This window comes from Phodopus roborovskii, unplaced genomic scaffold, assembly GCF_943737965.1.
Source record: "Phodopus roborovskii unplaced genomic scaffold, PHOROB, whole genome shotgun sequence".
NCBI lineage: Eukaryota > Metazoa > Chordata > Mammalia > Rodentia > Cricetidae > Phodopus > Phodopus roborovskii.
In genome coordinates this window covers 87,887-105,352 of record NW_026126409.1, presented here as the reverse complement: position 1 = coordinate 105,352, position 17,466 = coordinate 87,887, and the positions used below count along the sequence as shown (strand labels likewise).

General features: G+C 37.6%; 1 protein-coding gene across 1 annotated transcript in view; it reads right to left on the bottom strand.

Moving 5' to 3' along the window:
• Positions 1-7,571: 7,571 nt before the first annotated feature.
• LOC127220187 (vomeronasal type-2 receptor 116-like) overlaps positions 7,572-17,466 on the bottom strand; it is a 58,730-nt gene continuing 48,835 nt past the window's right edge. The window contains exons 5-6 of the mRNA XM_051181907.1: positions 16,531-16,654; positions 7,572-8,551 (exon numbers count right to left, since the gene is read on the bottom strand). Coding sequence (XP_051037864.1) covers positions 7,623-8,551; positions 16,531-16,654 — 1,053 coding nt within the window. The 3' untranslated portion in view covers positions 7,572-7,622. The remainder of the gene's footprint in view (positions 8,552-16,530; positions 16,655-17,466) is intronic.

Below are 17,466 nucleotides of genomic sequence, written 5' to 3'. Positions count from 1 at the left end.
TTTCAAGTCACTTGGGGCAGGGCCTAGGCCCTCCCACTTGTATCTAGGCTAAGAGAGTATCCTTCCATGGGGAATGGGCTCCTGAAGTCCATTTGTGCTTTAGTGATAAAAATTAGTTCTACTACCAGAGGCCCTATAGCCTGTCCAGGCCTCCTAGATGGCACCACGTTCAGGGGCCTGGTTCATTCAATATTGGTTCCCCAGATGTCAGACTGGGGTCTGTGAGCTTCCACATTTTTAGGTCAGCTATTTCTGTGGGTTTCCCCAGCATGGTCATGACCCCTTTGTTCATCACTCCTACCTCTCTACAATTGGATTCCAGGAGTTCAGCATTTCTGTTTTCAAACTCTTTGTATTTCAAACTCAATACAATATCAGTATCCATTGCATTATTTAACTTGATATGTGGCATTTCTTCTGCATTATTTTTATATGAAATAGCATTATTATAATATTAAGTATGGTCTTAGGAGAAAAGGCTTACTTTTGAAATAAAATTGTGTTTATGAGAGTCAATATTTAGCACAGTACTCTAGGGATCCCAGGCAGATTTCTTGAAGACAATTAAATGAATATTTGTTTAAACTCCAGGGAAATAAGCTTGTTAAGTTGGATGTTGGAATATGGCAATTAAAGGAAAGTAATGAGAACAGACTAATTTGCTTTTAATCACACTTGGCAGAACATAATTTCCTATGTGATGTGAAATTAAGCATTTAAAGACTAGGAAGCAGAAGTAGACACTCACAGCTAAACACTGAGAACTCTTGGAATCCAGTTGCAGAGAGGGAGGACTGATGAGCAAAGGAGTCAAGACCAGGCTGGAGAAACCCACAGAAACTGCTGGCCTAAACAAGGGGCAGCTCATGAACCCCAGTCTGATAGCTGGGAAATCAACACAGGACTGACCCAGACTCCCTGAAAGTGGGTGTCAGTTCGGAGGACTGGGCAATGTATGGGGCCTCTGGTAGTGAATCAGTATTAATCCCTAGTATATGAATGGACTTTGGGAGCCCATTTCTCACAAAGGGATATTCTCTCAACCTAGACACATGGGAGAGGGCCTGGGCCCTGCTCCAAATGATATGACAGACTTCCCCATGGAAGGCCTCACCTCCCTGGGGAGCAGAAAGGGGATGTGATAGGGGTTGGTGGGAGTGACAAGGGAGAGAGGGACGGTGAGGAAACTGGGACTGACATGTAAAACAAATTGTTTCAAATTTAAATAAAAATTATTTAAAAAGACACTAGAGTGATGACATAAGAGTTTATTCATTGAAGTGCTCTGAACATTCACTCCCAAAATCTTTTAAAATTTAAACAAGCTCTTAGTATTCCCAATGCAAACATTTTACAACTTCTAAGGAAATTATAACTTCCAGTGGCAGTATATCTCTGTACTTTCTGGGGAACTGTTGATATGAAAGAAAAGGCCAAGATAAACAATTATTTTTATTTATTTTTTTTATCCAAGTCCATTTAAATGAAAACAAACATTTATAGACAATATTTGGGAATTTAGGCGCCGTTCTTTCCAAACTACTTCCTGCTGGTAAGGGGCACTGTTATGGGGGATTCTAAGAAGATGCAGAAATCCTGGCTGTTATTTTAATGATGTTTCCAGAGACCTATAAATGCAATGATCAAGTCAGAGAATATCAAACTTGAAAAATGAAAGGGAAATAGTTTAAAATTCAAGTTTTAAATTCAGGAAAAAAGAGTGTGTTTGAAGGTGTTGTATCCAGTTGAGTAAGATCAGAATCAGCAATAGTTAATCAAGTCATTCATTTCAGGCATCAGTCACAAATCTACTAAGCCAGAAACTGCATGCCCTAGCCTCTACTACATTTATTTTACAGTTGCCAAGAAATCTTATTTGTGGACAGACGAGAGAACACACACTCTCAGGACTGTTAAAGTGGATGATGGACACACTGCACATTCACTGATTTCAAAACTCTTTGTATCCAAAAGCTTATTTGTACCTTCAAGATACAATGATTTATCTATGTTAAAAATGTATAGTATTTCTGGCCTCTTTCTTTTTTGCATCTTTTGCAAAAGGGTTCTTGCCAAATTTCAGGCTTATTAATTCATGATTATTAATGGTCATATCTTAATGATTATTTAATCGAATGTCATCTCCCATTTTAAAATCAAATCATTTATAATTATAAACATCATTATTTTTCCAGTTTCTACTGTACAAACTACTCTTTCCATTCTATCCACACACCAATATTTGAAGTTTAGCTTAAAACACATAGTAGATTTTCATTTTTTCTACACTGGACTGAGATGTACATATCAATTAATGAATTGATATAAACTAATACAGATAATTGCACTGTGTTTAAGTTCTCAGAAGAACCGTGCCTGATATGAGGTGCATTGTGCTGCATATCTGGTCTTTCAGGAACTTAAGGGTTTCCCGTGCTTGACTGAGATTTAGTTAGAACAACCTCTGTATCTAACTGTTGTTTGATTGGATGATAAGCAGCTTCAAAGACATGAGCAGTACTTCTCTTTCCCTCAAGTTCCTGGCATCCAATTTAACTTCACAGAATACTCATTGAAAATTTTTCAGATCTTGTAACTTTAATTAAGACATCTCCACACTTTCCTTGATTCTTGCTACCTGCATTTACATGCTATGTCTAATATTTGCTGTGTAGAAAATGAGTTTTTAATGGAAAGGAATTGTGTTGAAATAAAAATAAATTAGTAATAACATAAATTTCCCTATGGATTTTGGAAACCATAACATATACACAAAGGAACTATAAACTTAAAAATCAAATTTATTGACAAGATATCATAAATATCATGAGATAAAAAAAATCCCCAAAATGCCATTAGGTTCTTTTTTTTCTTGGCCATCTATTTCCAAATCTGGAGCCTGCCCTTAAGAGTGTTTTATATACTAATTGATACACCACTGGATCAATTTTTTTTTATTTTGTTTTGTTGTTTGTTTTTTGAGACAGTGTTTCTCTGTATTGGTTTGGAGACTGCCCTGGAAATAGCTCTGTAGGCCAGGCTGGCCTTGAACTCACAAAAATCCACCTGCCTCTGCCTGTCAAGTGCTGGGATTAAAGGCGTGCCCAGCATATATCATGTTTTTATTTCTGAGCCTGAATTTGGTCACTTGAGAAAAATTTTTAGTTCCACTAATTTTACTACAAAATTCATGATAATAATTTTTTATGAACAGCTGAGTAAGTGTATCATATTTTCTTTACCCATTTTTCAGTCTCTGAGATACATCTAGGTTATTTCCAGTTTCTGGCTATTTTGGAAAAAGGCACGTGAACATAATTGTGCTAGTAGTATACTTGTGATAGGATGGAGTGCTTTTGGGGTATATGCCCAAGAGTGTCACAGCTGGGTCTTGAAGGAGAATGGCTTCCAATTTTCTGAGAGACCATAATATTTCCAGTGTGACTGTACAAGTTTCACTCCCACCAGTTGTAGAGTAGTATTCTCCTTGCTTCACATCTTTGCAGGCATGAGCTTTAACTTGTGTTATTCACATTAGCCATTCTTACAGGTATAAAATGGAATCTCAAAGTAGTTTTGATTTGTAATTCCCTTTCTTTAAGTTTTTCTCACCATTTGACATTCATATAATGAGACCTCTCTGTTTAGATCTGTACTCCATTTTCTAATTTGATTATTTGGTTTTGTTATGGCTACTTTCTAGAGTTCTATATAAATACTGTGTATTATCCCTCTGTCAAATCTGGAATTGGTGAAAATATTTTTCCATTTTGTAGGACACCATTTTGTCTTTTGACATTATCCTTTGCCTTATAGAAGCTTTTTTGTTTCATTAGGTTCCATTTATTCATTGTTGATCTTAGTGACAATAGTATAAGTGTTCTGTTTAGGGACTTTCTTGTGTCAGTGCATTCAAGGCTATTCCCCAATTTCTCTTCTAGCATGTTCAGTGTATCTGGATTAATGTTGAGGTCTTCCATCTATTTGGACTTGACTCTTTTGCAGGGTAGAGGGATGTTCATCTTCCATGAGTTTGGAATCTTTCTGTTTTTTCTGTTATTGTTGAGATTCCAGCTTCAATCAGGGTAGTCTGACAGATTATGGGGATAATTGCAATTTTCTTCTATCTGTTGAGACTTGCTTTGTGACAAGTATGGGATCAATTCTGGAGAAAGTTCAATGAGATCTTGAGAAAAAGGTATATTCTTTTGTTCTATACATATATGCTAAGTCTATCTGTTTATAAAGTCTGCTGGCTCCAGCATTTCTCTTCTTAGTTTTTGTCTGGATAATGTATTTGGTGGTGAGAGTGGGAAACTGAAGTCTTCAGCTATCAGTGTGTGATAGTTAGTGTTTTATGCTTTAGTAATGTTTCTTTGACAACATGGGTGCCCTTGCATTTGGGCCATACATATTAATAATTGATGCATTACCTTGATGTACTTTTACTTTGATGCATATGATGTCTCCTTTTCTGTACCTATTAATTAATTTTGGTTTGAAATCTATTTTCAAATGAAAATGGCTACACCAGCTTTATTTAAATTAAAAACAATCTGATTTACTCACCCTTCCACTCCCTCACCATCTCCCCATCCCACTCCATCCACTCCTCAGAGAGGGTGAGGCCTCCTATGGGGGATCATCAAAGTCTGTCACATCATTTGGGGAAGGACTGAGGCCCTCCTGCCTGTATCTAGGCTGAGAAAGTATCCCTCCATAGCGAATGGGCTCCCAAAGCCCGTTCATGCACTAGGGATAAATACTGGTTCTATTGCCAGTGGCCCCATAGACTGTCCAAGCCTTGAAACCGATGCCCACATTCAGGGGGCCTAGATTGTTATTATATAGGTTCCTCAGCTGTCGGTCTGGAGTCAGTGAGCTTGCTCTTGCTCAGGTGAGCTGTTTTTGTGGGTTTCCCCAACTTGGTCTTTGCTCATCACTCCTCCTTCTCTACAACTTGACTACAGGAATTCATCTCAATGCTTAGCTGAGAATCTCCACTTCTGCTTCAATCAGATACTGAGTGAAGGCTCTATGATGGCATTTAAGGTAGTCATAAATCTTATTATATAGGAAGAACATTTAAGGTAATTGCTTCACTGAATAGTACTCCATTGGTTATATGTGCCACATTTTCTTTATCCATTCTTCAGTTGAGGAGCATCTAGGTTGCTTCCAGGTTTAGCTACTACAAATAATGCTGCTATGAACATAGATTAATAGGTGTCCTTATGGTTTGAGTGTGCATCCCTTGGATATAGGCCTAAAAGTAGAATTATTGGGTCTTAAGATAGATCTATTCCCATTTTCCTGAGAAACAACCATGCTGGTTTCCAAAGCAGCTGTACAATTTGCATTCTCACCAGTAATTCAGGACTGTTCCCTTTTCCACACCCTCTACAGCATAAGCTGTCATCAGTGTTATTGATCTTAGTCATTCTGACAGGTGCAAGATGGTACCTCAGAGTTGTTTTAATGTGTATTTCTCTTTTGACTAAGGATATTGCAGAATTCCATTTGCGATTCCTTTGTTGAGAATTCTCTATTTAGATCTATACCACATTTTTAATTGGATTATTTGTTGTTTTGTTAACTAGCTTCTTGGGTTCTTTATATATTTTGGAGATCAGCTGTCTATCAGATGTAGGGATGGTAAAGAACTTTTCTGATTCTGTATGCTGCCATTTTATCTGGTTGACTATGTCCTTTACCTTACAGAAGCTTCTCAGTTTCAGGAGGTCCCATTTATTAATTGTAGATATCAGTGTCTGTGCTACTGGTGTTATATTCAGGAAGTAGTCTCCTGTGACAATGAGTTTAAGGGTACTTCCCACTTTCTCTTCTTAGAGTTTCATTGTGACTGCACTGAGACCTTATATTCCTCTCTAGGGATCAAAGGTGTGAGGTCTATTTCTCTTTTAGACTGGCTCATTCTCATGGAGCCTAGGGTAGCCTTGAACTCACAGAGATCAATTTGCCTCTGCCTCCTGAGTGCTAAAATTAAATGAGCAGCAACCACTGCCTGTCCTCAATGGTTAACTAGTGGCTTAGGTGTGTGTCTAACTGGTAGCTTAGTATGTGTCTGGCTAACTAATAGCTCTCTCTCTCTCTCTTTCTCTCTCTCTCTCTCTCTCTCTCTCTCTCTCTCTCGTGTGTGTGTGTGTGTGTGTGTGTGTGTGTGTGTGTGTGTGTGTGCCTAACTAGTGGCTTAGCTCTGCACTGTGATCTTCAGGCAAGCTTTATTTGTTAGATTACAAACAAAATGTCATGACACCCCCTTCACATTCCATATAGGGATCCCACAGAACACAACAAGACTATGACTCATCCAAAGATGACTCCCCTTCATACATGCTTGCTGCATTTCTCAGCATGGCATTTCAGTAGTCCTTGAACTGAAAGAAGCCTTGGAGCTTTGGACCATCTCAAAGCACGATAGTAGAAGGTCTCTCAGAAGATACAACAAAAAGCCCACAAGATCATCAACTACTGTGATAGATTGAATGTAATTGGCCCTTGTAAGCTTATAAAGAGTAGTAGTCTTAGAAGATATGGCCTTGCTGGAGGAAGTTGTTACTGTGGGGGTTGACTTTGGGGTCTCATATTCTCAGGTTACAGTTTGCTTCCTGTTGCTTGTGAATTAAGATGTTGGATCCTCAGCTCCTTTTCCAGCACCATATGTACCTGCATGCCATTATGTCCTGACATGATGATAATGGACTAAACATTTGAATTGTAAGCCTCACCAATTAAATGTTCTCCTTCATAAGTATTGCCATGATCATGGTGTCACTTCACAGCAATAGAAATCTTAACACAGAAGTTGGTACCAGAGAATAAAGTATTGCTTTGATAAGCAGAAACTACCTAAACTGCCAGATAAGGGTAGCTCAAGAAGATCTGTGCATTTTCTTCATTTTGTCATACTGTTTATAATCTTTTCTTTGGATTAGCTGAGAATTTGCTGCTGTGATTGGCTGACATTGGATTTTTTTCAAATATCAAATGGTGGCAAATAAAATATACACTAATGGAAAGTCTTCAAAAACATCAATATAGCAAATTAATCTAGTGCTTCATATGTGAAGACTTACAGAGAGTTAGAGCTTGAAACTGTTGAAAAATCTAAAAGTAATCAAATAATTGCTGTTAAATCATAGGGTTACAGTTAGTACATGAAATGAGTACATAAATACCTTTAATGGAAATTAGAAAACATGAAAATACATGTAGAATGCATTCATATATATAAAACTACAATGTAACAATAGTAATTTTGCAAAATGTAGTATGAGATAATGAAATGCAGATATTTAAAGTTTGGTTTTGATAAAATAATCTCAGAAAACAAACTATCTGGACAGGGTAAATAAAAGGTGTCTTCCATGGTGACAAGAAGGAGGTACATATTTAAAGCAAGAATCACATATTTCTGAAAAAATTTCTGAAAATAAAGTGGGGGGAATAAAAGGGGATGAGCTGATGGCTACAGTTTGTAATGATTAAAATGTTAGAATAATTCCAGAGCCATATGTCCATAAAAGCAAAAAGAAGAGTTCAGTATGATGATTAAAGTGTATTGTACCTGTCCCAGGATCTCCAATTTAGGAAAAACATGTTTATATTTCAGAAGACATTTTAGTTTCAAAATGTTTCTTATTCCTACAATGATAACTATTAATTCTTTCTGACCTTAACAAAATAACATAGCACTTTGGAAGAAAAATGCATCCGAGTAGCCCAACACCAGAAGCCAAGATAGATATTACTTCAGTGGCCACCAAAGACTTTCCCTTGGTGCCTTGGTAGACAGGAAGGAAAGTGACCCAAACACTACAAAACACCAGCATGCTAAATGTCAGGAACTTGGCTTCATTAAAAGTATCAGGCAAGTTCCTTACCAGGAAAGCCAAGGTGAAGCTCCCCAGTGCCAGGCAGCCCAGGTATCCCAGGACACAATAAAAGGCAGTGACTGAGCCCTTGTTGCACACAATGATGATGTGATCATATTCTGAAAGTATATCTGTGTCAATAAAAGGAGGTGATGTCCCCAGCCAGATGCCAATGAAAATAAGTTGGATGAGAGTGCAAAAGGGTACTATGAAGTTTGGTACTCTTGATGTCAGCAACCACCTCATCCTTCTTCCTGGAGAAGTAACTCTGAAGGCCAGTACCACAGTAACAGTTTTGGCTAAGACAGTTGAAAGAGCCACAGTGAACACAGCTCCAAATACGGTTTGCTGCAGAATGCACGTGGCCATGTTGGGATGACCGATGAAGAACAAAGAACAGAGAAAACAGAGGGTGAGGGAGATGAGCAGAATATAACTAAGTGATCGATTATTAGCTTTGACTATTGGAGTGTCTCGATGTTTTACAAAGACCACCAAAACAGAAACTGTCAGTCCAGAGAAGCACAAGGATAGGGATGTTAAAATCATCCCCAAGGTGTCTTCATAGGACAGGAAGGTCACACGTTTCTCAATGCAGTGAATTCTCTGCATATTGGCATATTGATTATCCTGACATCTCAAACACTGCTCCATATCTATTGTGAAATAAAAAAGTTTTGAGGGAAATTTATTAGTAAGAGACCAGAAAATGGAAAGATTCCCCAATTAGGTATCTCTTGCCATCAAATGAGACCTTCAGTGGTTGGAACATTAGATTATGCTAATGGAACTTGTGTCAAAGGGGGATCCACTTAAACCATCAAACAATATAGGCCATAACCTGGGATTTTATTATTCTCCACAAACTAATAGTGCCTTATAGCTAAAGAGAAAATTATGGGTTTCCTAACACTTCAGTCCTAATGACTAATTTTGATAATACTGAAACTTACTCTGAAATCTACCAAAAGAAAATAATAATCACTACCTTTTAATCAACCATGGTGACCTGTCTGCAAGATACACAGGGACAACAGTGGACAAACATTGTGGGAGTAATCAGCCACTTTATTCAGATTTAGAGCACACTCTATGAGTGAGAACACATTCTGACATTGCTTTGGTGCATAAGAACCATTAGATAGGCCATAGATGGAGAAGAAAATCAAACACTGCTGTTTTGCTAATGGAATGCAGTAATAAAATGGCAGCTAACAACATCCTGCTATCTTGCTCAGAAATCATCAGAGATCTTCATCCTGCGGTAGATATGAACAAATATGAAGAGCCAGAACTAGACTATATGCAGAGAGTAAAAAAATCTTAGAACGTTCAATCCTTAATGAAATGCCTCTCAACTTCCCTTCAGGGTTCAAGGATCATTGCAGAAGAGGTAGCTGGAAGTGCATAAAAGCCAATGGGGATGGAAGGTTTCAAAGAAGCAATGCCTTATAGGCCTCAGTCTGTCCTACAAGGACTCAGTCTGTCATAGTATACATAGGGCTGGCACAGGTCTAAGCAAGATGGGGATTCCATGCTGAGAAGGGATTTGGACACAAACCTCCATATATAACTTAGAAACAATCTAACACTAGTAATTGCTCATAAAGGAAAATTAATTTTCTCCAACAGAGTCTCATTGGGTATACAAACCATATTTAAGTGCACATCTTATGCCCCAAAATACCTAAATAACAAAAAACAAACTCTCTTCCTCAGTTTTTGTTTTAATGTTTCATTGTTGTTTTCATATGGTGTTTTGGTTTATTTTTTGTTTCACAATGCTTTAACTGGGCACTTTTTTTTCTTTTTATTCTTTTCTTCTTTTTTTTTTTTTTTTTTTTTTTTTTTTTTTGTCTTACAGGTATTTTGCCTGTATATTATGGTTTCTGATTATGCACTTTTATGGGATTTCTCAGTCTGTGAATATGTATATATGTACAAGGCCTTGTGCATTTTTATGACTTTTTATTTGTTTATTTTGTCTTATTTTGTTTTGTTTTATTTGTAGCTATTTTATTTTGAATCCCCATTTGTTTTCTCATGAAATATAAAAAGGAAAGTGTGAATTTGGATTGTTAGAGAAGTGGAGAAAATCTAGAAAAACAAAAACAAAAACAAATACACTATCACAATATTTTGTAAAGAAAAATATTTCTCTAGAGTCCATTTTCTCTTCAAACCTATAGTGGCTCCCTCTTTTAATATATATATCTTTTTCCTCTCATCTATTCCTTCCCTGACTCAATCTTCCTAGTCTCATGTGCTTTCCTCTCCTCCCCTTCTCTTTCTCCTAGCTCCCACTTCACTCACTGCCCTTCCCCACTCCCAATATGCTCAGGAGATCTTGTTCCTTTCCCCTTCTGTGAGGGACCTTGTATGAATCTCTTAGATTCCTACTTGACTCTAGAGAAATGTCCAGGGACCTACAAGACTGACCCCAACTAACAATTTGAGCAACAGTGGAAAGGCTACCATAAATGTCCTTCCCTGATAATGAGATTGATGACTAACATATCCACCATCATAGAGCCCTCATCTAGTAGCTAATGGAAACATAAGCAGAGCCAAACTGGAATCCAGATGCAGAGAGGAAGGAGAAGATCAGGTTACAGAAACCCACAGAGACAGCTGACCTGAACAAGGAGGAGCTAATGGGTCCCCAGACTGATAGCTGAGAAACCAGCATTGGGCCGACTCAGACCCCCTGAACATGAGTCTCAGTTAAAAGGCCTGGGCAGTCTAAGGGATCTCTGACAGTGGAACCAGGATGTATCCCTGGTGCACAAAAGGGCCTAGTCCCTACTCCAAATGACTGGAAAGATTTTGTTGACCCCTCCTAGAAGGTACCACCCTCCCTGTGGAGTGGGGGGATGGGATGTGAGGGTGGTCAGGGGCATGGGAGGGAGGGAGGCAGTAAGGAAGGGGGTATATGGAATTGGGATCGATATGTAAAATAAGAAAAAATAAATAAATTAATTTAAAAAGTATTTAAAAAACATAATCTTTATTACTAAAAGGCATGAAAATAAACATACAAATTACAAACCAAAATTAAGCATAAAAGAAGCCAATACAAAAACCATATAAGATTGGAAAATCAATTCCAAGCAAATGAAACCAGGAAACAAGCTGGTGTCACTCTCTCAAAATCTTTCAAAATGGACTTCAAACAAAATTAATCAGAAGACATTAAAAAGAATACTTCATTCTGGTCAAGGGACCAATAAGCCAAGAAGACATTACAATCTTAAACACATGAAGTCTACACATTGTCACATCCAATTTCTAAAGTAATATCTTGCTAGAAATCATGGTACTGATTGACTCCAATTCAGTATTATTTAATTCAATTTCCTGTACTGTCAAACACACAGCTTATCTAGACAAAAGTAAATGGAGAGACACAAGAACTAAATGAGACTATACATCAAATGTACCTAACATATCCTTCAAAGAGTAATGACTATGCATTGCATCCAGCAGCCCATGAAAGTTTCTGTGAAGTAGATGACAAATCACATGTATTAATAATACAAAAAGGGGCTGGAGAGATGAGTCAGAGGTTAAGAGAACTGGCTGCTCTTCCAGAGGTTCTGAGTTCAATTCCCAGCAACCACATGGTGGCTCACAACCATCTATAATGAGATCTCGTGTCCCCTTCTGCTATGGATGCATAAATGTCATCAGAAGATTGTATATATAATAAGTAAAAAAATAGAAGTATTTAATAACACAAAAAGCCAATGGTACAATAAAATTTTAACAACACTGTTTCTGTCTGTTCATAATACAATAAAGCTCAAAACCAACAGCAAAAGAACCTCTAGAAGATATGTAAACTAATAGAAATTGTTTGACATACTATTAAAGGACAAATGTGTCAAGAGGTAAACAAAAAGGAAAGTTAAAACTTCCTGGAAACACATAGAAAAGAAAACAGAAAACGCCAAATATCCTGGGCATGCTAAAAGCAGTGCCCTGAGAGAAATAAAAACACATAGAAAAGAAAACAGAAAACACCAAAAATAAAAAAATGAATAGATAAAGATGATGAATGCTTATAAATGGGAAAATACTGCAAATTATTCTTCTTTGCATATGTGATATCACATATAAAAGGATCAATAAATACCACCAGAAACTTACTAGATATGATGAACATGTCATTTTGCAAAATTGTAAGATTAAAATCAGTAGATTTCTAGAGTCAAATAAGTTATATGGAGTTGCGTATGCTTTCATTCACATTCCAGTATCACAAGATAAAAGATAAATTCTAAAGTTACCTTATGCATCACATACAACCACCACTCTAACCACGTATTAGGTTCCAATCATATGAGACCACTTCATCCTCTCCTCCACCCCCAGATATAGTTAAGGCCCCACATCCAGTGTTCTAGCCTATTCTGAATAACCTATCTACTTTATCCCAGCATTCATGGTCTGGACAAAACCCACATCTCCCTCCAACAACCTATATATTCCCTGAATACCACACCAAAATTCTCTGACCAGACAGATCCTAGATGTCTTGTTTCTATTTCTAGACAGATGAGTCTACCCAATCCTGCCCTTCATATATCCAACTCAACCCCCAGATCAAACCTAGGCCTAATCCATTGTCCTGGTCTAGATGGAACAACCTTGCTTGCACTATTCACAGTTGTAGGATGCACCTGTAATATGTCCTGAATGACAGCCCTATCTATGGTGGTCATTTGATTTCATTCCACTTCAGTCATCTCCAAAGTCTATAATAAACCCTAACTGCACATTCTGTGCTCTATGTCATCCTACTCTGTCTATGTCAGTGAAAACAAGATTCTACCCACACTATCCTCATCACAGAAATGCAAATAAAATAAAAAGATTAAGACATTATCCTATCCTCCTTGAATTCACCTGTCTAACAAAAATGGTCTCCAACAAAAATTACTCAGATGAAGCATGGGACAAAGAATTTGGGAGAATGATTATAAAAGTATAAAATGATTGTAAAAGTATTAATGAAATTTAAATAATACATGAAGAAAGAGCTGAATAATTTTTCAAAAGCATGAACTTAAAAAGAATAAACTCTTAAATACTATTCATGGAAACAAAATCATTATATTGACTAAAATGTAATTTAAAAACCAATTTCTAATTAAGTTTTACATTCCAATCCCAGTTCCCTCTCCCTCCTCTCCTCTCATTCCCTCTACTTCTGCTCACCCCAACTCCCCATCATTTCCTCAGAAAGGGTAAGACCTCCCTTAGTAATTTTACTAATTCAATCCCATCATCTAGTTGAGGCAGGAACAAGGCACCTCTCTACCCCCCCCCACCATTATGTATAAGCTGGGCAAGGTATCTCTCCATATGGAAGGGCCTCCACTAAGTCAGTTTGTGCGTTAGTGTTAGATCTTGGGCCCACTGCCAGTGGCCTCACATATTGCCCCAGCTGTACCATTGTCATCTATATTAAAGAACCTAGTTCAGTTTTATGTAGGTTCTCCATTTTTTTCAGACTGGAGTCAGTGATCTCTTACTAGCTAAGGTCAGATGATTCTGTGGATTTTCTCACCACGGCCTTGATTCCTTTGTTTATATTATCGATCCTTCCTCAATTTAATTATACTCCAAGAGCTTGGGTCAATGGTTACTTGTTGATGTCTGCATGTGCTCCCATCTGTTTCTGGAAGAGGGTTCTAGCTTCTCTGGGGTTGGGGATTGTAGGTCCAGTAAGTACATACTATATTTGCCTTTTTGGGGGTATGAGTTAACTCACTCAAGTTAGTTTGTTTTGTTTTTCTAGTGCTGTTCATTTGTCAGAAAATTTTAGGATGTCATCTTTTCTTGAGTAGTACCCCATTGTGTAAATGTTGAACATTTCCTTAAGTGTCTTCCTACAACTTGAGATTGTTCTGTTGAGAATTCTCTATTTAGATCTGTACCCAATTTTTTGATTGGATTATTTGGTAGTCTGATGACTGATTTCTTGAGTTCCTTGTATATTTTTGAGATCAGCCCTGTGTCATATATGGGGTTGGAGAAGATCTTTTCCAATTTTGAAGGGAGCCATTTTGTTTTGTTGACCATGTTTTTTGCTTTACAGAAGTTCTCATTTTTGGGATGTCACATTTATTAACTGTTGCTCTCAGTGTTCATGCTACTGGTTTTCTGTTTGGAAAATCTTTGCCAACCCTTTACTCTTAGGAAATGTCTGTCTTTGAAGTTGAGGTATATTACTTGTGTGCAGCAGAAGGATGGATGCTGTTTTCTTATCCATTCTGTTAGCCTGTCCTTTTATAGGTAAGTTGAGGTCATTGATATTAAGGGATATCAGTGACTATTGGTTATTGATTCCTGTTATATTTTTGGTAGTGGTGATGTGTGTATTTCCTTTTGTAAGGTTTTTCTGTTGTGGGATTATTTATTGCCTATGCTTTCCTGGGTACCTCTAACCTCCTTGGGTTGGAGCTTTTCTTCTAGTGTTTTCTGTAGGGCTGGATTTGTGGATAGGTATTGTTTAAATCTGATTCTGTCATGGAATGTCTTGTTTTCTCCATCTATGGTAACTGAAATATTTTCTGGGTATAGTAGCCTGAGTTGGCATCCATGGTCTCTTAAAGTTTGCATAATGTCTGTCTGGGACCTTCTAAGGCTTTGTGATTCTCCATTCAGCAGTCAGGTGTTCTCATGAGTCTGCTGTTTTGTGTAACTTGACCTTTTTCTTTTGCAGCTCTTAATATTTTTTTCTGTATATTTTGTGTGTGGTGAGAGGAATTTTTTTTTAGTCTAGTCTATTTGGTGTTCTGTAAGCTTCTTGCGTCTTCATAGGCATTTCTTTCTTTAAGTTGGGAAATTTTCTTCTATGATTTTGTTGAATACATTTTTTTGTGCCTTTGAGTTGAACTTTTTTTTTTTTTAAGTTGGATTTCTTTTCCCTTTTCTATCCCTGTTATTCTTAGGTTGGGTCTTTTCATGGTATCACAGGTTTTCTACATGTTTTTGGTTAAGAATTTGTTGGACTTAAAATTTTCTCTGACCTATGAATCTATTTCCTGTATGGTATGTTCAATGCCTGAAATTCTTCCATCTCTTATATTCTGTTGTTTATGCTTGCATTTGTGATTCCTGCTCATATTATCTAGATCTTTGATTTCCAGAATTCCATCAATTGTGTTTTCTTCATTGCCTATTTCAAATTTCAAGTCTTGAATCAATTCCTTCACTTCTTTGTTGCTTTTTCTTGGTTTTCTTTAAGGGATTTGTTGACTTCTTCAATTATTTTGTTTGTCTTTTCCTCCATTTCTCTAAGAGAATTTTTCATTTTCTCTTTAATGGCCTCAATAATCCTCATAAGGCTGTTTTTAGGTCATTTTCTTCTGGTTCATCTGTGTTGGGATGCTCACATCTCACTGTTGTAGTACTACTAGTTTTTATTGGTGGCATATTTTTCGTTATATTGTTGAGTGTGTTCTTACCTTGTTATCTAGGCATCTCTTCCCCTAATCAGTATAAGTGGAGCTTGTGGAGTCTCTCTTTTTCCAATTGGTATAGTTGGAGGCTGTGGCTAAGTGGACTTCTCCTTCAGGAACAAACAGAGCAGAGCCTTTGGTGAACACTCCTACTGGTGGAAGTGGACCCAGCACAGGTGGCCACTTCTTGAGGTAAAGGTGGGGGCTACAGCTCTGGTGAATATTCATTCCATTGGAGATAGGGCCACTGCTCTATGATTGTTCCTCTAGGTATGAGTGAGGCTGAGGGTCCAATGGCCACTGTACCAGAAGAGTATCTCCAACCAAAAATGGCAGTGGATGCTGTCTGGACACAGGTGCCCTTTCCAAAAGGAACTTCTTGTGATAGTTTCTGGAAGACATTGCTGGAAAACACTGCTGTTGTCTTAGTCGGCATTTGCTTCCCACTCCTGTGCCTGAGGATTGGGCCTCGCTGTGACACTGTTTGAGGGTTGAGGCTCTGGACTCCCTTTGATACTGCCCCAGGCCTGAAGCTCAGGCTTCCATCTGCTGCTGCTTCAGTGATGCTGCTCTGGGTGTGAGGCTCAGGCCTCACACTGACACTGCCCCAGGCCTGAGGCTCAGGCTTCCCTCTGCCATGGCTCTCAGGGTGAGTTTTGGGTCTTCCAAAAAACAATTTGTTAATGAAATAAAAACTTTGAAAAGAACTGAAACTGAAAGATAGGTGGGAGATTCCTCTAACTTTTAAACAAGACAACCAAGAATTCTAGTTCCTAAAATTTAGTAATTATCAAGACAGAGTTGTATTTGTGCTTTGCTTATGATATATTTTGTACTATTATTTTAATAATGCATTGTTACAATCAATAAATACAGACAAAGTAGTTTGGTTTTAAAGATATTTTCTAATTGATATCCATTTCTTATTTTGTTTGTTTGTTTTTGTTTTGAGACAGGTTTTCTCTGTGCTGCTTTGGACCCTGTCCTGGAACTTCCTCTAGAGACCAGGCAGGCCTTAAACTCACAGACATCCACCTGCCTCTGACTCTTGAGTGCTGGGATTAATGGTGTATACCACCATTGTCCAGTTGATATCATTTTTTTTGTATTTAAATAGGAATAATAAAGAAGATGATTGTGTTCATAATGTTCAGAATGAAACTTACTTGTTTCATTAGAGATCTCATTTTCTGAACAAGGGATACAATCAAAGCAACAGATAGCCTTTCCTTCCACATGTGCTTTCCTGAATCCAGGACCACAACTCTCACTGCATAGTGACTGTGGGGTCTGAGGAAAATTAGAGATGCATTAGTAACTGCTCCATTTACTCATGCAATGTATCAATAAATGCATTACTCATGTAATGACTCAGTAAACAGAAACTTTAAACATAATGTGTTCTTTAGTAAAATGATTCTTTAGAAGTTCTTGTTTGTCTGCACATGTGTTCATGGCCTAAATATAGTACTCTAATCTTGATACTCTCTGAGAATTAGTGGAAATTGTAAGATTTGGATCATGATAAATGCAAGTTCACTAAATTGGTGTTTTAAGTGGGGATATTCAAATCTGGTACTGTAGTGGGAGATTCACTTTGTCTCCTTCTGTGGTACTGACCACGCCCATTGGGGGTGGAGCCATGGGAGGAAGTGACTTGTGAAAGAGGTCTGAGGAGGAGCTGGGGAATGCTCTCTTGCTGGCAGGTCACAGAGAGGAGAGTATCTGGTGGAGCCTGCTGGTGTTAATCTGTCTAGGTTGTAAGTTATTTCTCCCTGAATAAACATCTATTCAGCCTATTTTTTAATCCTGATCCTTATTTAACTGCAATATGGTACCAAATGTTTTGCACTTGCTACTTGACTATCATGTGGGGAATAAGTTCCTCTGTCATGCACTTCTGCTGTAATACCATGATACAAGACAAATATCAATAAAATACCTGACTAAGGGAAAAACCATTTATACTCTGTGTGTTCTTATAGGTTTATTTACTGAGACCATTTTAAAGTGATAAATGTTCACACAGACATTGCACTTGAATCTTATGAAAGACATAAGTCTTATGCAAAAATTGACAAACACAGAAGACCAATTCCATT